At 41.3% G+C, this 21,958-nt stretch overlaps 1 protein-coding gene across 2 annotated transcripts in view; it reads right to left on the bottom strand.

Annotated features, from left to right (window-relative positions):
• Positions 1-21,958, bottom strand: part of galntl6 (polypeptide N-acetylgalactosaminyltransferase like 6) — a 249,528-nt gene that overhangs the window by 2,121 nt on the left and 225,449 nt on the right. Inside the window, exons 11-13 of one of the 2 annotated variants that reach the window (XR_007140295.1) lie at positions 13,410-13,526; positions 11,347-11,496; positions 8,341-8,790 (exon numbers count right to left, since the gene is read on the bottom strand). Coding sequence is in view for 1 of the 2 variants with exons in the window: in XM_047811906.1 (XP_047667862.1) it covers positions 8,623-8,790; positions 11,347-11,496; positions 13,410-13,526 (435 nt within the window). In the remaining variant the exon portion in view is untranslated. Of the gene's footprint in view, positions 1-7,940; positions 8,791-11,346; positions 11,497-13,409; positions 13,527-21,958 lie in introns of those variants that run through there. The other variant, XM_047811906.1, reaches the window with a different exon arrangement.

Below are 21,958 nucleotides of genomic sequence, written 5' to 3'. Positions count from 1 at the left end.
AAGTTGTCTCATTTCACTGTGTACTGTAACAAGCTATATATGGTTGTAATGACAATAAAAGCTTCTTGACTTGGTCTCAAATTGAGTCATTTATTAAAGTGAATGTTTTCTGACACGCAGTGCACTAATAACATCTGGATCGCGTGGGAATTATAATTGTGATTTCCAATGTTCATAAATGACGTACACTAGGCTTAGGGGAATACTTTAGGTTTTAAGTCTGGCAGTCTTTCACAATACAGAGGCAGTTTTGGTTCGGTGACGTGAGACGATGTGCTGTCATTAGTTTAGGGTCATTTATGTTTAGTATCTAAATGTTAATGATTGTTGTTACCTTGTAAAACCTTCAGGATGCCACATTTCTGATCCTGAATTACAACGTGTTGATGAAATGGTGCATCATTTTATCTGCAAGCAGTAACACAAAGAGAGGTTCTATTTCTACTTTTGTGTAAACTGACATTTAGAAATTTTAGCCCTGAACATTTTTGAGCTCTTTTCGCTCAAGCACTCCTAATCCAATTTATTTCAGGCTTTAGAATGGGTTAATGTAACGGATTACGCTCTATTTCTGGATAAAGCTCTGAGTAAACAAACAAATCAAATCAGGCAGAGTTCGATTCACTTAATCTGGTCTGTTCTAAAGAATCGAATCAAGTGAATCGTTCAGCCCAGGCAGAAACTCTTTGCCTGCTCAAGGCACAAGTTGATATGTGTGAGTGAGTAAGTGTGTGTGAGAGTGTGTGAGAGTGTGTATACGGCACCTAATCTCCCAGCTAAACACACGGATATGGGTCTGAGAATACGGATATTTTTTTTTTTATGTTTGCTGAGTCGAATGGCTTCCCACATAGATTAATGTATGAAGATATGTATATAAGGTAAACACAAGCTGATTACTGGTAACTTCAAATGCAAAATCAAACACACACACAAACACACACATAAAACTATGTCTTATTGAGATGTTTGCTGTACTATGGATTCTACACAGATGTAAAGACCTTCCCTCTGTTACGTATTGATGATGGTCCTGGATAGCGTCTCTCCAAAAAGTGTGAAGGCCACAGCTTAGTTTTCATCCTTGTTAAAGAACAAGCCATCCAAGAAGAGACCACACCTATCAGGATAGATATGTTTCACCATACGATAAAAGCGATCAGTCAGAAGAACTTTGATTTGCAGTGATGATTCCCTCTAAACCACCAGCTTTAAGTTATTAGCTTACAATTTGACAGTTGTTTAACTGCAAATATACAATCTAGCGTAGCTTAGCGTAGCATACATAAGCTGTTTAGACGGGGATCAAATGACCATGTTCCTACCAGATTCAAGATTTGAAGTAATTCTTTGTTAGGTCAGTGATGTGACTGTTGAGATGAACTTGCCTGTGTTGGCTTTCTGGGTGAGTAAACTGTGAGAACTCTGACGCTGTTTATTAGGTTAATAAACAAACAAACAAACAAACAAACATCTCATAAATTCATTAAGTTACATCAGCTCATTCAGTCCAATAATTTTCTATTTAACAGCAGTCGCTGGGTCTTATTTGTATAGTTCACTTAATATGTAATAGTTCAATTCAATTAAAATTTGTTAAATTTGTATAGCGCTTTTTACAACTGACATCGTCTCAAAGCGGCTTTACAGAACATGAACATAGAACAAAAGGTTAATATAAAGAATAATATAAAGATTAATAGAATACAAAATTCAAGATGAATATTAGAGATATTTAAATGTGTATGTATTTATCCCCAATGAGCAAGTCTGAGGTGACTCAGGTGACTGTGGGGAGGAAAAACTCCCTTAGATGGTAAAGGAAGAAACCTTGAGAGGAACCAGACTCAAAGGGGAACCTCATCCTCATCTGGGTGACACTGGGGGGTGTTTTTATAAATATACAGTCTGATAAATGTTGTATTGATGAGGAGGTTGTTGTCCACATGGAGTGTGCATCTCCTCTTTAGTACTGCAGAGTCCAACTGGAGCTGGTAGATCTCTAGATGCTTCAGGATCCTCACAGGGTGTGAACAGCGTGTGAACTAGAATTGGAACCGGATTCAAATGATCTCAGCATTTTTGTTGCCTTAGACCACTTGCTGTTCCACTTATGAACTCAAACCCAGTTTTTTCTTCTTCTACTACTTCTTCTACTTACGGCTTTTTTCCGTTAGTTGTCGCCACAGTGAAACATCTGCTTCCACTCACCTTCCACCTCCATCCTTGGCATCCTCTACTTTCGCACCAATTAACTTCATGTTCCCTTTTAACACACCCATATATCTCGTCTGTGGCCTTCCTCTTGACCTCTTACAAACTTACACCAGAGAAACTCTGCCTAAGTTCTCCTACACCACCCCACTGTTGCACGCATCAGAGTAAAAACACTGATACACTCGTCTCATTGCACCTCAATCCCTCAGATCTTCTAGCTCTGATCGACTGGTCCCTCCTCCTCTCAGGGAGCAAGGTAAGTGCTCATTGAGACAAATTGATGATAGTAAAAGTTTAATACAATCCTTTATTCATTCATTCATTCACCTATTCATTCATTTTCTACCGCTTATCCAAACTTCTCAGGTCACGGGGAGCCTGTGCCTATCCCAGCTGTCATCAGGCATCGAGGCAGGATACACCCTGGATGGAGTGCTAACCCATTGCAGGGCACACACACACACACACACACACACACACACACACACACACACACACACACACACACACACACACACACACACTCTCATCCTTTATCCAAATATTAGTAATTTGAGTGTCTCCTTATGAGACCACACATTCCCATGGACCAGAGCTTTCCAGATATAAATACAGCATACACCTTACAGTGAAATATAAATCCGGTCTGCTCGTCCTTATACAACTACATTTAAATAGTTAATAATAAAAAAAAATAATATTAAAAGAAATAGAATACTGATGCTCAATTATGTGTACTGACCAGTGATAGATGATAGCAGCTATGCATGTCGAGGTTTGATGTTCTTCTAGCATAATGAAACACAAAGCAGACTGGTTTGTCTTCATGTTCATAAAAATCTCACAGAACAATCAATAAAACCCAGAAATGAACCGTATTCAGACGCCCTGGTTCGTTTGTGGCTCCTTTCAGCAGAGATCATTTTTAGTGGTCAAGTTTTTAGCGGCCCGAGAGCGCTTCCAGTGCTTTAAGGAAGTAGGTGTGAAAACAAGAAGTGCTTTCTCACAAAGCAGGTCTGAATTTACACTATAAACTCACATAGCACCGAGATTTATCTAAATGACTTTGACTGTAAAACTTTATTAACATTAACATTAATGTAGCTGTAGTGATAGTGGCTTTGTTTACTGCCCTCTGGTGGACATCACAGTGAACAGAGAGAGAGAGAGAGAGAGAGAGAGAGAGAGAGAGAGAGAGAGAGAGAGAGAGAGAGAGAGAGAGAGAGAGTGTGTGTGTTGGTGGCATGGTGGTAAAGAGGATACCTCCCAGTTCCTGGGCTCCTAATCCTCCTTGTGTCCATGTGGGTTTATTTCAGTAGCTGGACCGGTGACACTAATCGTGAACGAGTCCATTTTATCCTCAAATAATTAGCATATCGTAGATTCAAGCCATTAGAAATGTGAAAACAGCAAATTTCTGGTAACTAATCCAAACAGTAGTCCATATAATCATAACACACCATGCAACACTTCATTTAGACTAATGACAGTAGTATCAGGTGAAAATAGCCCTACATTCATTTACAGTTATAACATATTGACACACATGCTTCATGAATGGCAATAAAAGCTATTTTTAAAACCCAACTCTGAAGATAAATTGTGAAAATGGATGAGCAGTCATGTGTCAGTCGACCGGTCAGCGGAGGATCGCTGTCTGGAATCATAATGACGTAGTAGTAGCTCAGGAACGTTTCAAACGGGATCCGATTTAATCTGTATTTTTCCGAGGAGGATCCTGTTTCCTCTTTGAAGTGCCTGAAAATTGCAGGGAAAGAGTATTTGATCACAGGAATATTACAGCAAATGTGTGTTCACAAACAAGATGATCAAACACATGAGAGCGTAAATCTGAGACGAAGACTTAAAGAGACTCAAACGCTCAGCACGGATTTCTGACCCCGTCCTGCTTACACACAGACGTGAAAACACACAGATTAGAGAAAATGATAGTCAACAAATCAATTAGCATCTAGCTCTATGTTTAACCCTTTTTTATATAAAAAGCAGAAGTGTGCTTCATGGTTTATAGTACAGCATAAATACATGGGGTAGGCACTGGGATTCATTAACTAAAATACTGCTCAGAGTATCCAGCTCTGTCTTAGCCGGACTCCGGTTAGCCTGTGCTATTAGCTAAAGCACACAAAACTATTCCAAAATGAAAGCCAGGCCTCTAAACCAACGTTCTCGATGAATCGCAATGCTCTTTTTCACTCGTATTAACTTAAACTGTTCCCCAAAGTCGGTGGTAGTAGAAAAAAAAAGACTCCTATTATTTCCTCTCTCCTCTTCTGCCATGCTTAGTGTATTTTTCCTCATAAACTCTTGAGGCGCCTGAAAACTTGTTGGTTTCTGTTGTTAGTATCATCTTTCTCTTACTATGCTTTTGTCTAGTTATCTTTCTCTGTATTTTTCTCTGCAGTAAACATAGACATTGCTGTTAATTCTCCATGCCAGAAAGGGTTGTTTCTCTTCAGAGAATTGTACACGTCAGACATCGCATAGCCAAGCATTAGCTCTGAGGCTACATGCTGCTAGAGTGCTCAGACTGTATTCCGTCGACCACTGTTGAGCTTGACTTGATAACTTAGCTGAAATCTGCTAGATTGCAATTCTGCTGCTGAAGTCAGGGCTTTCTGCTGATCACTACTCCGCACTCTCAGCACTATCCGCTCAGAGTATTCCTCATCTAACTGACTAGAGTGTCTGTGGCTGTGTGCCACTAGTCTGACAGAGTGGTTTTGCTCTCATCATACCACTCCTGTGCTCTTGGTTTAGTCTGTAAAGGGAGCTAGAGTTCTGCTAATCCACAGCTTGGAGACTCGCGTTGATTCAGCATCACATAACACGGTATAACGGACCCCTTGTTATTCCACCCGGTGATAAACCGAGTCATGCTGTAAACCTCGTGCTTGTAGAGACGAAAATGCACCGCATTGGCATGGAGCGATGTCCGGCTCGGACATCTCCCGTGCCGAGTGTGCGGTGACATTGGTGCTGACACGGTGTCCTCGACTGGCATATTTGTGAAATCAGTGAAATCTGACCCAGACACTGCAGCCCCGACAGCTTGCTAACGCCCACACCGGTGACAAACAGAACAAGAAGCCCAGACAGCAGCATTAGTCACTTTATAAAAGAAATAAGCAACTCGACTTAGCTGAAATACACGATTCGGGGTTTGAGGCCGCTAAATCTTCGCATGTGTCACGAAAATTTAAGCCAAGCAAGAGCTTAGTGTCCATTGCTGATTTTGTTGGATGTTGGCACACACTGGTGGCTTCACCTCAAGTATCACAATCTGCTCACTATCAGGTCACTCGTGCTTGTGGTTCTGGTCGTTCTGTTCGATCGGCGATCTCCTCGAAAGCTAGACCTGTACTGCACTGCTCAATTCCTAAGACACTTTCCTTAGTTGCATGTGGTGGAATTCTCCAGTGACGTGAGTGCAGCGATCATCTCTGAAGACTTCTCAGGGCTCATGTACTATTGTGAGTCCAGTTCCTCATGACATTATGCCTCATTTATCAAATTAGATAAAAAAAAACAAACTGATCCGTAAATCATTCACAGGAGCATTTTAAAAAGACTCAAAGAAAGCAATCGAAAACAAATCCAAATAAGACTAGCCATTCGATGCGGGCAAAAGTAATGGCACCCTATAAAAGAGTAACAGTTAATCTGTTTCTGTGGTAGACAGATGGTTTAGCACATGCCATGTGACGAAGGGGCTCTGTTACTATTTAGTTGTCATTTTCAGCTTTGCCCTTTCATGGATTTTTGTGGGCGTCGCTGGATATTTACGGATGACTGACATCTATCGCTTGTATTAAAAAACACAAAAAACCCCTCACAGGAGCTTTCGAAAATGATGCACAGGATTATTTAAACAACAAATATAGTTTAGCACTCGTGACTCAAAGAAAGCACTCGAAGTAAACTGCAAATAAAACTGGGTATTCGGCTAGTGCAAAAGTATTGGCACCCCTTAAAAGGGGTGACAGTTAATCATACAGTTAAAAATTGCACACAGATGAAGATTTAGATTTTAGACTAAAATGAAAGATTGATATATGAGGTCGAAAGTTCTCAGACACGATTCAGGTACTCTTGGTGCCTAGGTACACTTAGAACTGCTGCCAATTTGGTGAAAATATTCAAGGAAGGGATGACTTCATGACAAAGATGTTTATGGCAAATGCTACAACATACTTCGTTAGGTGGCTTTTTGGTAGGTTTCAGAATGCGTGCAGACACACACACACACACACACACACACACACACACACACACACACACACACACAAACACACACACATACACACACAGGGATTTATACCATCCATATATAACCACTCACTCACTCACTCATTTTCTACCACTTATCTGAACTTCTTGGGTCTCAGGCGTCATCGGGCATCAAGGCAGGATACACCCTGGACGGAGTGCCAACCCATCACAGGGCACACACACACACACACACACACTCTCTCATTCACTCACACACTATGGACAATTTTCCAGAGATGCCAATCAACCTACCATGCATGTCTTTGGACCGGGGAGGAAACTAGAGTACCCGGAGGAAACCGGGGAGAACATGCAAACTCCACATACACAAGGTGGAGGTGGGAATCAAACCCCCAACCCTGGAGGTGTGAGGCGAGCATGCTAACCACTAAGCCACTGTGCCCCCCCCCCCCCCCATATTTAACCAGGGTTTAGAAAATGTAAATGTATCTACACATAAAAATCACAACACCCACAAAAGTTTAAGACAAAAAAGTGCTGCATCTGGTGCTCTGTAACCGAAGAAAAACACATGGCGGAATTACACACATATCCTGTTGATGTTTTCCTTCCTCAGATTAGAATGATTTGTCAGTCAGGATGCACCTGAATCAGATCCAGGCTCCAGAGCAGTAGACTCCTGCTGTGTGTTTACAAGATGATTGGATAAATACAAGGGCTGTCTATCACGGATATCACACCACGAAGAATGGCTCTTTGTGGGTGTAGATTGATTCATAGTATCACCTGAAACCTTCACCGTTACTAACAGTTTACTCAACATGGCACTGAACATCGGTTGCTTTTATACACATTTTAATAAAAAAGCAAGCTGAACACTTACCTGTGCACTTACCTGTGACTGGGTGTACTGTTCCTAAATGACCAGCAGAGGGAGACAAATCTTTACATATAGCAAAAAGCTCCCCCAAAAAAACCCATCAAGTCAAAAATCTCTAGGTTCTGCATTCCTGCTCTCATTATGTTGTTGAATTTAAATTAAACTCTATTCTGAAAAAAAAAAAAACAACAGAATAAAACATTTTGCTTAACAGTGTAGGGCCTTTTTTTCTAATTACAAAAAATAATTCAAAAAAATCTATTCCAAAAATGCTATTCTGTTCAAGGCTTCATAAATAAATAATAACAACATTTTAATTCTGATAACATCTGATCTGGTGTTATTTAGCATGCAAATGTATGCATATTTAATTAGATGCAGGCTCATTTGCATAAATACATGCAGTACAAAAACGTATCGGCAATCAACTGGAAAGGATTAATTGTGATATCTTTTTTTTTTGGCTCACTTCTAATGATAGACAGACATAGAGACGGTAAAAATATAACGAAACATTTTGAACTGTTACTCTGTATAATAAAGAGAATATGGATTTCTGAGTAAATGAGTTTATAAGTATGCACATTCTTACTCGTTTTTTTTTTTTGCTTTATTTAGAATTCCGATGGTAGGAACAAGGGCAGGAAAGGGCATGATTCTCTCTGGAAAAAAGAAAACATTTAATCCTGTCATCTCCAGCTCTGTGGGGCAAATCTGATTTTTAGCCTTACCCTTGGTAGAGGTTAAACAAAGTCAATTACACACATAATAATTTATCCTTGCAAAAATACGACCAAATAAATAGAAATAAATATACAGTTTCGAACAGACGTCCTCAGAACCACAGAGATGCTAAAACGTCACTTCTGGTCTCTGGTATAGAACAAATCCACCATGCGCTATCGAGAGAGTGAAGAGGAACGATATTTAAACAGAGAACTGTTGTTCGGTGTGTTAGAAATGACTGGGGCCAAGCTGAGAAAAAGAACGAGAGAGAGAGAGAGAGAGAGAGAGAGAGAGAGAGAGAGGTTGGCTGCGAACAGGTTCTCCTTGACCTGCAAGCCATCTGAGTGTCGCATCAGTCTTCCAGATTCGGCCCATACAGTTCCCTCGCTCACTAGCCGCCCCTTCCTCGTCCGCTTCTGCACGTGTGGGCATTTGGGAGGAGGGGGAGGATGTAGGGGGGGCCACACTCAGACACTAAGTAAATCTACCCCCCTCGCTAAGGATTCTGGGAGCCAGTCCACTGGCTGGCTGTGTTTCTGAGGGTCCTAGGAAGTGGTGGCGCTGTTGAATTTGTCCAGAATGGTGATGTTGACTCTCTGGAATAGCCACTGCTGCGTTGCCGACTCGGGGTTGCACTTGTTCATGAAAATCCGTTTATCGGAGGGACTGCAGTCCATGCAACCGCTGCTCACTGGGTGGTGAAGAGACTTATCCTGCATCCACGAGAGAGAGAGAGAGAGAGAGAGAGAGAGAGAGAGAGAGAGAGAGAGAGAGAGAGAGAGAGACAGAAAGAGAGAGAAATTTAATAAAACACCATAGATATAGTAAATAAATAAATAATCACAAGTAAAGAAGAGGCACATGGGGTTTAATCCGGCTCTTATCTCACATCCCCCTTCAGTCAGATTACAGGGATGGAACTGGGGGGCCAAAAGCTTTTTTTTTCCTCTTTTTTAATCATTAATGCTGACTTCATTTCATGGTTTGAGGTTGGGAGCTTGGGAATCAGCCTAGTGCAAAATCTCAGTGAAAGCACCAGTAAGAGTGCATACAGAGGGAGAGAGAGAGAGAGAGAGAGAGAGAGAGAGAGAGAGAGAGAGAGAGGGGGGGGGGTGGAGAGTGAGGAGATAGAGAGAGATAGAAGTTCTAGAGAGAGAGAGCGAGAGAGTGAGGAGCTGATATATCCGGTCATGACGTCCCTCTAGATATGCCGCCAGCCTCTAGATCTCGCGCTAGAAGAGTCTCTCTCTAGAGTGGGCGAGCTATGCGAGATATGGTATGCTACGGATTCGGTGTGTGTATATACATGTAAGGAAGTGAGTATATAAAGGAGAGACAAGGGTAGGAGAGGTAGGAGAGGAAGATGCCTGGAGGCATGGGCTGTTGCCCTGTTCTGCTCTCTCCAGGTTGATTTATTGCTCCATGCGCCTCGGGCTCCTCCACCGCCAGCCTCCACCTCTGTCCTTTCAAGTGTATATTGCCTTTGTGCAGCGCCGTCATTGACCTATCCTACAATGACGGTGATTTCTCTAGTCGGGCCCTTCATGCCCTCGGAGAGAGGAAATGGCTGGCTGTTCGCTCATATTATCTAGCTGGGAGGCTGGAGGAACACGACCATGGCATCAGCCTCCATCATTTATGGGCGAGCTGTAATGTGCGCTCGGAGCAGAGAGCACGGCTGTGCTGGGTTCTTCGTAATAAAGCATCCACCTGCTCCTGCTCTAAGCCTGCAGCAATGCCACAAAGAGCTCGGCATTATTGAGCACGCTCTGAGCGATGAGGCGCGCATATTTCACTTCACATAAAAATACACTGCCGTGCCGTACGGTGTTAAAACTAGATCACCGGGGTGTGCTATTTATCTTTCTACCCCTTAATGCCCCCTGATAATGCACCAATGTGAAGTGGGAGTGGAAGTAATTACATCATGTAACTTAAATGAGTTCACTGTTGATATTCACTTTTTTTGTTGTTGGTGAGAAAAATCTGTTCTCATTTAACTCAAGAGTTAATGTTTATCAGTAAAAGAAAAAGTGTGTGTGTGTGTGTGTGTGTGTGTGTGTGTGTGTGTGTGTGTGTGTGTGTGTGTGTGTGTGTGTGTGTGTGAGATGCTGGTTAATGTGCGGAAAACCCCTACTGATTTGCCGCTGTTGTGTGTGTGTTGTGCTAGTTATTTGTTATGCACTAGTATGTGTATCAAGCATCGTGTCAGTTCTGGTAGACCACGTCATCAAGTGTGCATCAGCTGACGCGCACCAATCCGGTTACGACATCCATATTACCCGACCATTTAAATTCCCATTCACTGAGCCGCTTTCTAGCGCGTCGCTGCTTCTGCGACTTAAACTCCCTCCTCCAACCCCAACTCCACCATGCCGGAACCTGTGTTCGTTGTACAGGTTTACGTCTTAAATCTCCACATATTTTCTCTAATTATTTAATTATTTATTGAATTTATTTATTTATTTATTTATTTATGCAAAAAATATATATAAAAAAAAACAAACAAAAAAATTAAACGCAACCTCTATGCATGATTAATGGTTCTGTTATATTTTCTAGTCGCTGCTCTCCCCGCTCGGCCCACGCATGCGCACGGACGGGCGCGTGGATTCCTGCCCAGAACAGAACCATACCGCCAACACTAACTGTATGCATATCATCTACTAAATTCTCATTTGACAAAGCGGTCCTGACAGAAGTGTGTATTAACATGTATCTTGTGTATTATTCTTCACCTGGTGATGCTGTTACAGGAAAGTAATCGGTGATGAAGCATCAGTAGTAACGACCATCACGTAAAACCTGATTACCTCCTTATAAGACTCCCAATGTTTTATTCCACTTATAGAGCTTTTCTTTCATCACACAGATTTTATCCGTTTACGGTTACATTTAAAGTTCTTATATTACAGCAGCTGACGTTAAAGCACGTTTCTCTTTTGTTCATAACGTTGAAACTTACTTACTGTTATAAAGTTTACCTGAAATATTACAAGTGCAGTATACAGGAGGCAAGTGGGGCAGCAGCAGCTAGAATACAGCCATGTTTTTTTACCCTACTTTCTTCTATTTTAGTGTTCTATTTTTTTTCTCCTGAGGCTTGATAGTTCCACAATCTCACTAATATCTATTGGACATTCTCTAGGTTCAGTTTCTATGTGGAAAAAAAAGTGAATACATTTTTAGGTTTTTCAGTGTATTGTGTGTGTGTGTGTGTGTGTGTGTGTGTGTGTGAGAGAGAGAGAGAGAGAGAGAGAGAGAGATACCCTGCGGTAGCTCCAGTGCTGGTTGCCCCTCATGCCATGGCAGTCGTATAGAGTGACAGGGCTGCTTTGAGAGATGGCGTCGAAACACAACTTCCTGGTGTGCAGAGGATCCCCGGGCCTGATGTCCTCCCTCCAGCCAAAGGTGAAGATCTAAAACGAGAGCCAGAAAACACACACATGAGAGAGAGAGAGAGAGAGAGAGAGAGAGAGAGAGAGAGAGAGAGAGAGAGCGAGCGAGCGAGCATTCATGACGACTTTGTACTGTAAAAGAGTAAATGTGTATATCAGCAATGCATTTATTTTTTTTTATATTTAGTAATTCAGTCCTTGTTATTTTAGCTTCCTGTTGCGTGAAGCTACAACCGTTCTCCCTGGTTTGTATCTCAGCTGCCATGGCAACACTGCCATGTGCTCGTTATCGTGGCTTTAGTTTTTCTCTAATTTATTCCTGTGCCTTAGTTCACCCTCAACTTCCCGTACGGTGCACCGTGGTTTATTTAATTATAAGTGGCGAGATGATGCACACGTTCCTCACTACATCTACACCGAGCACCAGCATACAGTATATAAGAGCTGCTTCTAGCTGAAACAGAAAAATATGGAAAATATGAGAAATATGAGTGCATGTATTTTTTTATCGTTCTAAATCAAATCTGAAGTTTAAGAAGCACTAAAGGCAGATGGTACGGCTGGATAGTGGTGCGCTCGGTCACTCGCTTCAGGGTTTCACTGTAGTTTTAAACTGGGAGTTTTATAAGTTTGCAAAATGACGGCAGATCTTCCACAGATTCGGGTCGAGATGCCTCGAGTGACGTCATCACGACACGCATTCGGCCAAATACTGTTACAAAAACTGATTTATACAGGAAATAATTTTAATTTGCTGGATAATTTGTTATGTTCTGATTGTTTATGTAACATCATGTCCTGTGCTGCCAGGAGAACTGACGAGTAACTGAATATTCAGTCTCCTTTATTCCTGATTTCATTAAGTGCTCTCTTTCTCTCACTGTCTCTTTCCCTCTCTCTCTCTTCTCTCCATCTCACTGTCACTCTCTCTCTCCCTCCATCTCACTGTCACTCTCTCTCTCTCTCTCTCTCTCTCTCTCTTTCAGTCACTGTCTCTCTCTGTCACTCTCTCTCTTTCTCTCTCTCACACTGTCTCTCTTTCTCTCACTCTCTCTGTCTTTCAGTCACGGAAGTGTGACACAAAAGTGTCCGGAATTATAATAATAATAATAATAATAATAATAATAATAATAATAATAATAATAATAATAAGTATGCAAGATAATAAGAATGTGCTTTAGCAAGCACATTAATAAAGTATAACATTTTGTCTTTATTAAATACAAAACTTAATAATGTACAACTTAATTTTCGTTAATTATGAATGTTTATAAATGAACAAACGACTGAACAAAATTCATTGAAGTTTGTTTAAATGTCTAGAAATCAATGCAAGAATCTTATATTTGTTTTAGAATAAACAGACCTACTGTATGTTCAAGATGTTAAACAGACCTACTGTATGTTCAAGACTTTATCGCAGCGTTAAAAAAATGCTCCTGTTCCTCAATGTCTTATTATCCTGAACGTTCTGCACTGATTTCTTCTTTAATTCATTTTTGTATTTATATAGTAAACGAAATTCTCATTCTGATGAGGAACAATTGAGTTTTGTAGTGGCGTCACTCCAGAAGATCCAACTTCCTTCAGTGTTTAGATCCAATCCTAATCTAACAGCTCCTCCAGTTAACGAGGGTCTTTATATCACAGCCGTATTAAGAGTCTGCTCTTAATGGCAGCTTTTACATTTTCCTTATAAAGATCAGATAAAATGAGCTACTCTGAACAGTCAGCAAAAAGACTGTGAGTTATAGAGCTAAAGATTCAGTATTCAGCAGTAAGGCAGTGTTTCAGCTACAGAGCTGAGCATTCAGGATTCAGTACTAACACAGTGTTTGAGTTACAGAGTTGAGAATTCAGGTTTCAGTAGTAAGAAGGTGCTAACAAGGTGTTTGGTGATAGATTGACTGCCTGAATGAGAAGTGCTGTGTCACCTGTTCATGTGCCCAGGTTCTCTCGGCTCCCTCTTTCAGGCAGCTGTCCAGACGGAGCTCTGTTCCTGTCGAGCCGTGTTTGGAGTCGATACACAACCCTGATGCTGCGTTGCGAATCTGTACGCAAACACACACACACACACTGACTTGAATGTGCAATCTAACCATCCTATCACACACACACACACACACACACACAAACACACACAGCTCATATTGTGTATGAAAGATGTGATAGATGTGTTAATAAAGAGCAGATCTGCATCTCTGTGTCTGTGTTGTATTCGTATGATAAACAGCTCCGGCTGGATGTGTGTTGTTTTAATTTCCCCGTCATACATGATGCACCATATGGAGCTGTGATGTATAAGGTAGTCTGACATGCCTCCCACGCTGCCGATGAGCGAGCCGCGTGATGAGTTTATGAGCTCCGCGGGCCAGCGCTAAGTGAGGAAATGTCTAAATTGGGCTAATTCATTCAAGCCAATTATTAAGCATGCTAATCAACTGCGTTTGTGTGGTGGTCTGGGAAAAGCTCTAGTAAACTGTTCTGAAAAGGTTCCTGCACTGAAATGTCTTTCTCTTTCTACAGATCTCACTTAGAAGTAAATTGATAGCGTTCTGAACCTCTTCGGCTTGCAGAGGTTTTAACGACCTCCATTCGATTAGTATCCGAACCGATCAGACTCGAGTCTTTAAGTGGAATGCGCCGCCGTGTTCGTTAAACTGGTTTCTTTAACGACGTGATCTTTGGAAGAAAAAAAGTAAATCAAATCCTGTGATGTGATGTTTTTGGTGAAATTTGTTAGCTCTTAAAACTGAGGTGTATTATAGACACAAAGACCTAATTTGGGCCCAAAACATGATTTTTTCTTTGTTTTTCTCTGCCTGTAAGCATTCAGGTGGGGTGATGGGATTTCCCAGGCTGCTGTATAATAGCGAATACATAATGTCAGGACTTTGGCCATGTGCTTTTGTTTATGTTTGTTTGGTGTGACATGTCTGCCCCGCCCTTGTCTCTTCCTCCCCGCCTCTGTACACCTGTTCCTCATGTGTCTGATTGTTATTAGTATTTAGTTGAGCTGTGTTGCCTTGAGCAGCGCAGAATCCCCTGTTGTCTTCGTTCTAGTCGTGTCTGGTGTTGTCTTTGCCCTGTTTCGTGTTTTTTTTTAATTAATAAACCCTGTTTTCTTTTAGCTATCCTGCATTTGGGTCTATTTTATCCCCGCGTCCCTGACACATAAAGCTTATAACATCAGGACTTTGGGTGTTACTTTACACTTTTCTTTACAACAGAAGTGAGCAAAGTTTAATATGTTACTAAAGGAGATTTAATGATTCTTTACATGTTGAATATGCATGACGTTAGACTATATTCCTCTTGTGTAGAACATGACTCTGTGTGTGATCGGTGGTGTGATGTGAGGGAAGTGATACGAAGGTGTATCTTCACTCCATATTATTCAGTCGATCATCTAACGGAGGCTTCCTGAAGCTATGAAATGTGTGATAGGACTGCTGCTGGGAACAGATTACACCTGACCAAATCCAAGGAAACTTTTAGGAATTAAACACTCATTACACACACACACACACACACACACACACACACACACACACACACACACACACAAAAAAAAAAAAACATATATATAGATACATACATATATATATATATATATATATATATATATATGTATATATATATATATATATATATATATATATATATATATATGAAGAAAAATACCACTGTTATACGATTAGTCTGTGTTCAGTCTCAGGCTGAAAGTTTCACTTTTATGACCCCAGACATCAATACACACCACTCAGGGGAAAAAAAAGGACTGTGAGTCATTTAAATAATGACTTACAGTGAATCACACTGCAGTAGCCTCCAGTCATTACCCTGCGGGTGAGTGTGCACTTTCCTCATCATTTCCTTTTCCTATTTTCATGGCTTTTTGATTGGCTGTCTCATTTGCCTAATTCTTGTTAAGACATTCTGGTGTGCTGGCCACGGTAGAAGAGAAGAGCTCAATAATGAAAACACTAGAACTGCCACACACACACACACACACACACACACACACACACACACACACACACACACACACACACACACACACACACACACACACACACACACACCAAGGCCAAGAGCCATGTGAGGAAGCAGAACTCAAACTTGAGACACTGTAGTTATAATGTTTTGTGCCATTTTTATGTACTTTATACCAGAATTCTTGCAACAAACAAAACCTAATGGAAACCATAATAGAACGGAAACCAATAATCTTGAACGCACATGAAATGTCGTCCATTATTTTTTTTGTTGGTCTTGTAGAATACGACAAAGCACATTGTGTGCACACGATAACATGCTGTGAAAAACTTTGTATGCGCTAATCACACAAAAAATAATAAGTAAATAAAAGATATGTATATTTTTAGAAAAGATTTGAGAATAGATTCTTGTAGGATTTCATTTTGAAGATAATGACGAGTAAGCAGTGTGAACATGAGATCTTTGTGTGAGTGAGATCTTTGTTCATCGGTCACAGTGAACACGTCTCGTAGACGCCGCGCGACGTATCAGCGTCTGTTCGCTGTTCGTCTTTGTTCATCGGTCACAGTGAACACGTCTCGTAGACGCCGCGCGACGTATCAGCGTCTGTTCACAGCCCTCTCAGCCCTCATGATAATTTCCTGATAATTGGACTCTGTGAGATCGCATTCTCACTTTCCTGATTATTTTCTGTGTAAATGTTTATATGTGAAAGACAGCGTGCAGGTTCATGGTCTCGAAACTACTGAGCTTCTTTTCACACACTGGACATCACCACCAGCAAATATATAATATTAATATTAATATAGCTTTGATAAGCAACATATACTGTACAGTGTGAGTAAGGAAGTCAGAAGGCTCTGCAACTGTTTATTTATAAATCGTGCTACTGAATCAAACACTGCGACTCGTTTATTCAAACTGATTCGTGAATCGTTTACACGAGAAATGTGGTGTTCATAAAAAGTTTAAATGACATTTATTTATTTTATTCACGAACATAATCATTTTAAAGACTTGGACAAAAGCAATCCATAAGAAATGCATACGTTCAGACAAACAAGACATAGTATTTGAGAAAGACAAAAGTATTGGCACCCCATAAAATGAGACGGATTAATTCTATGTTCTCACCTAATTCCAGAGTGTTAAATTAAAGCTGTAAAAAAAAAAAAAAAAAAAAACTGATTAGTTTTGAAGTGGGATGCTAGTTGTGACATCCGCTAATATTTATCAACGTTATTACTATGGCAACCGGTAGTAGGAACCCTTACTGACAACTTCAGATAGTACATACTTGCATCAGTAAAATCACTATGTGTGATCGTAGCTTTAGCGTGTGTCTGTGGTAGTCTATGCGCTTCAATGGCTGAAGGCACCGATTACTGAAAGATTTACCATGTTAGCCTTTAGGATGTGTCTTTCACCATTTAGATGTTATTTCCTTCATCGAGTTTTATTATTTAAATTATGTATCATAGCATGACGTGTAAAGTGACGGCTAGTGTCATGTTTAATCTGTTAGCTACATTTTTAGCGTCATAGCTCCAGTGCACAGCTAAACACAGCTAACCCTGTCAGCATCCAAACACCGAGTACATGTGGCTCAAGTGGAAGGGGCTGTGAAGAGGGGTGAAGGCTGTCATTCTTGGGCAAACTTCGACACCGTTTTTAAGAAGATTTAAAAAAAAAAAAAAGGTAGAAGACGTTTTAATCTCGCATGTCTATTTACAAGCTTTACTATGCGACAGTGATGACATGCTGTATCTCCATGACAATGATCTTTTATTGCAGTTTTGATTACCTCAGTATTGCCAACTCTCGGGCACAAAGCATCTAAATGGACGCATTAGTGCCTCCGTTTATCTGCCAGCGCACGCCACTGCTCCCGATTTGTGCTGTGTCACGTTTCAAAATGAACACCTGTAATGGAAACTGGGAGCCAAACAAACTGAGCGAAACCAAAGCAAAGGCCAGTATGGCGTGCCTCTCTGCCTCTCTGCGTTAGTCCTAAAAGGCTGCATTTAGGCCTTGAATTTATTCTCCTGTCCATTACCGGGTCCCTTCTGTGCTCTGATTTGCTCTGCTGCGTGGCAGCTCTGATGACTGACACATTCTGGACGAGTATGTTGACCTCGCTGTCATACTAACAAAGGCTTCTATTACAAGGGGTCAATTTACTGCTGCATGCAAGCAGCTTGCTGTAAGACCCCATTTCACGAGGTCGGCACGACTAGTAAACTGCTTCAGAAATATATTTTTTAAAAACAATTTATGTTAGCACGGTATTCTCACTAGTGTTTTTCCTTCTCTAACTTTTAGCGATTGCCTTTTTGAAGCAGCGGGTACATTAAACCTTGAACTGTGTGGCTGCTGTGAAGGCACGTACCAGCAGCACGAGCCGAGGGTTTTCTTTTGAACGATCGCAGTGAATTTAGGGAACCAAATAATTGCTCCTATTTGGGCTACACACTGATGCTACACACACACACACACACATAAATGCACACAACCTAAAATTTAACAAACGATTCTTAATGTTTTACCAAATTTTAACAATCCAGTGCAATATACTATAACACATAATACAATATATATACTATATATGTGTGTGTGTGTGTGTGTGTGTGTGTGTGTGTTTGTGTGTGTGTGTGCTTGCGTCATTTCTTAGACAAAGCACATACATCTAGAACCTTAATCATCATTCCTGTACTTTTATTTCCCTCTTCCTTTATAAATCAGTTCTCGGAGCGGCCTTGAGAGAGATGATGAGAAGATGAAGTTTGGGACGGCTGGATGTCGTCTTCAGAGGCCGACGGCTAACGAGGAGCCTTGAGAACGTTAGAGGCTCGATATAAAACCCTGGATGGGGTTTGTGTGAATGAATTCTCTGTGAATTCTCTCAGGACACCGATACTTTAATGTAGAGGTACAGAGGAAGGGTTTTGTAAGATTCTACAGGAACTGAGAACATTCTTCACCTTGCAAGTTTCCGGTTATCTCCTGGAAGACACGTGTTCGCTCTCCTTCGCTTTCGTCTTAGACCACAGAGTTTCTCCACTTTGCGATGCAGGTACTGTATAGCTCGTCTATACCTTTTACTTCATTTCACTCCAAAGTTTTAAGTATGTAACCTAGTGAACCAGCATTAATGTATTCAGTGTTAGAGATTTAAGCACTTATGTACGTCGCTCTGGATAAGGGCGTCTGCCAAATGCTGTAAATGTAAATGTAAATGTTTTATTACACATGAGTAGTCCTGTGTTTCTGGTTTACAATCTATTTTCTATTAAATATTAAATCTTTAGTGATAATGTTGTTTAGGAGTTTGATCTAGATCAGGGGCGGCCGACCCACGGCTCCCAAGCCGCATGCGGCTCTTTGCCCGGTTTCATGCGGCTCTTACGTTCATATCGAAGTTTGTATTTGTGTCTTTTTATTGTGCGTGTTCGCTTCGCTTGAGTTCAATACGGTATGTTCGTCAAACGCGCATTTGAGTGGGATGAAAATACCTCAAAGTTTCCCAGTAGGAGCAAGATTATTTGAGTAAACAATTTGTGTCAAATTCGCTCTCAAAATGGCAGGGAAATAAAAGGTGATGATGATGATGATGATGCGTGCCCATGTGTATGATGTGGCTCTTTGCGGTAACACGGTAAAAAGTGTGGCTCTCGGTCTCTGACTGGTTGGCCACCCCTGGTCTAGATCGTGTGCTTATCATACTGTATCCTACTCTACAACAGTGCACTGTGAGGCCTTACTGTAAAGGAAGTGATGGTTTCTTACATGCATCTTAGCATGATAAGTGTTGATTCTTTATCCTATCACTTTGTCTCATGTGTGTCCTTTCTATTGCTATTGGTCAAAATAAAAGGACCCTGTTTATTATATTGCGCTTTTTTAAGCTGGTTTGACCAACTTTGAGTTAATTATAGTTAAGTAAGTGTTAATTACTATAACGGCGCGTCCTGGTGCATTTTATTTATATCTTAAACCACAGAAATTAGCCGATAATAAAAATTAGATAGGAATGTGAGTCATAGGTTTTATACATTTACAATGATGGTTAATCTTGTGCATTCATTCATTCATTCATTCATTCATTCATTCATTTTCTACCGCTTATCTGAACTACCTCGGGTCACGTGGAGCCTGTGCCTATCTCAGGTGCCATCGGGCATCGAGGCAGGATACACCCTGGACGGAGTGCCAACCACAGGGTGCACACACACTCTCATTCACTCACACACTCACACACTACGGACAATATTCCAGAGATGCCAATCAACCTACCATGCATGTCTTTGGACCGAGGGAGGAAACCGGAGTACCCGGAGGAAACCCCCGAGGCACTCCACACACACAAGGCAAACTCCACACACACAAGGCGGAGGTGGGAATCGAACCCCCGACCCTGGAGGTGTGAGGCAAACGTAATCTTGTGCAATGTTCAGAAAATACATTGTTGGTTGTACAAGCCAGTGTTCCTTCCATACTAGTCTCTCTCTTTAATATAATATATACCATTAATATAAACCAGAAATGATGGCAGACTGCTGTTACAGAGAATTAATCAACACCTTCAGACCAATCAGAGTGAAGAATCGACATCGCTGTGGTCAGTATTCTGAGCTGAACCTGACACAACCTGAAAAACATAAACTTATCAATGACACTATCGCTCCACTGCCTCGGTGGACGAGGGTTAAATCATCCGACAGCGAGACGTCGCAGAGTGCACTGTTTTAAGTATTTGGTGTGTTTTGGAGGAGGATTAACTGGAGATAATCTGTGTGCGAGTGAGACAGGAAGTGTTGCGTATATCTGACCCGTCTACCCATAGTTCCACTCAGCGCGTGAGAGAGCATCAGGAGACGACCTCCTGTTCTCTGCAGGAGATACGGCGACACGCTGACACATTGATCCTCTTACTTTTTTCTCTCTCCAAATGCCCAGTCGAGCTGCATTATTGTGTAATGGATCAGGCAGAGTCACAGATGGCCAGTCCAGGCGTGGCAGCAAACGGAGCCTTACAGTCAAATTACTAGCACTCTGCTGCAGGAAAGAGGATATTCATCATGCATAAATTTCCCTTCAGATCTCCACCATTCAATTCAGACTATTTTTTTTCCTGTTATCCCCTGCAGCGAGACGGCGAAGGCCAGTAAACGGCTGGGAGGAGCCGGGGGTCCTCAGAGTCCGTCACCGGGGGAGTTTAAAAGTGACAGCGCTACATGAACAACAAATGCCAGGACTCCAATTAACTCTGACGTGAAATTAATTAAAATGAAATGTTATTATTCACCAATTTAAGGGACGGGGGAAAAATAAAATAAAAACCCTGTCATCCTATGAAGGAGTGAATTTTGCCATGATGTCTGTAGAGCACTGTTCTATTAGAGGTGATTAAAAAGTGGCAATCTGAAAGATTGAAGATAAAGATAAAAAAGGAAACACAAGCGTGCATAACAAGCACAGCGCCCGGAGAGGAGAATGAATCGGCCGAGCCGTGGTACACCAATCTGCCACGGCTTTATCCAGGTAACATTAGAGCGGGTAATGAATTAGCCGAACAGCCTGTCAGCCTGGATTAGGAGCAGCAGCACAAAAAGGGTCACCCAGCTGCTGTGTATTTACAGGCTAGGAATCAGTGATGGAAACAGAGTTGGCATATTTTGGATGTCAGCGAGCATTAAAGAGGACATCTCTAAGCCGGCTCGCGGCCACGTGTCTGTACCGCGCTGAAATATGTATTACCCATCAGCTCGCGGTGCATCTCATAAATCAGTAAGCATCTGCTCAGATTATGTCTTTCTCAATCTCTCTTTCCCAAGGACAGACCTATGTGTATATATTTTATATACAGTATATCAGGCTGGATGTCTCGTACAGCTCGCATGGCTCGGGTTTAGGTGTGCGACTGCGTCGAAGTCCAGAATGAACGAACGTTACGCATGACATCTGTTCTGCAAATGCGGAGCGTCAAATCTGGCGATCATGATGAAAGTGCGTGGTGTTAAGGCTCCATCAGTACTGTACACATCAGTCAGAGGACTAGTAAACGGTCTAATCGCTGGTGTTAAGTCAGTTTGAAGTTATCAGATGTTTTAGCAGACAGACAGGCAGCATCAATGTGTCAGTGCTCATCATAAAAATAAATGAATAATTAAAACTTCAGAGCATCGGTATAAACGCTCGGACAGAATAAAAATATGTCTTTAAACTTTCATTCCTAACATAAAAGAAAAGAAAAGATAATAAATGAAGGAACTTCATGGGGAAGGAGCTGCAGGGATCAGCAGTATGCTAGTTCTAAAGAGCGTTAACACTGCTGTTAACCTCGCTGCTGATTTGACATCAACCTGGCATCCCAAAAAATGTCATTAAAATACTGAACAGAAATGTTTCCATATAAAATGCAGGATTGTGTCTATATTATTCACCACGTGATATATATATAAAGTGAAAAAGGTTGATGGCA

The sequence above is a fragment of the Tachysurus fulvidraco genome, chromosome 4, assembly GCF_022655615.1.
Source record: "Tachysurus fulvidraco isolate hzauxx_2018 chromosome 4, HZAU_PFXX_2.0, whole genome shotgun sequence".
NCBI classification, from domain to species: domain Eukaryota; kingdom Metazoa; phylum Chordata; class Actinopteri; order Siluriformes; family Bagridae; genus Tachysurus; species Tachysurus fulvidraco.
Note: the sequence above shows the minus strand (reverse complement) of the source record. Positions and strands in the feature narration are given on the sequence as shown.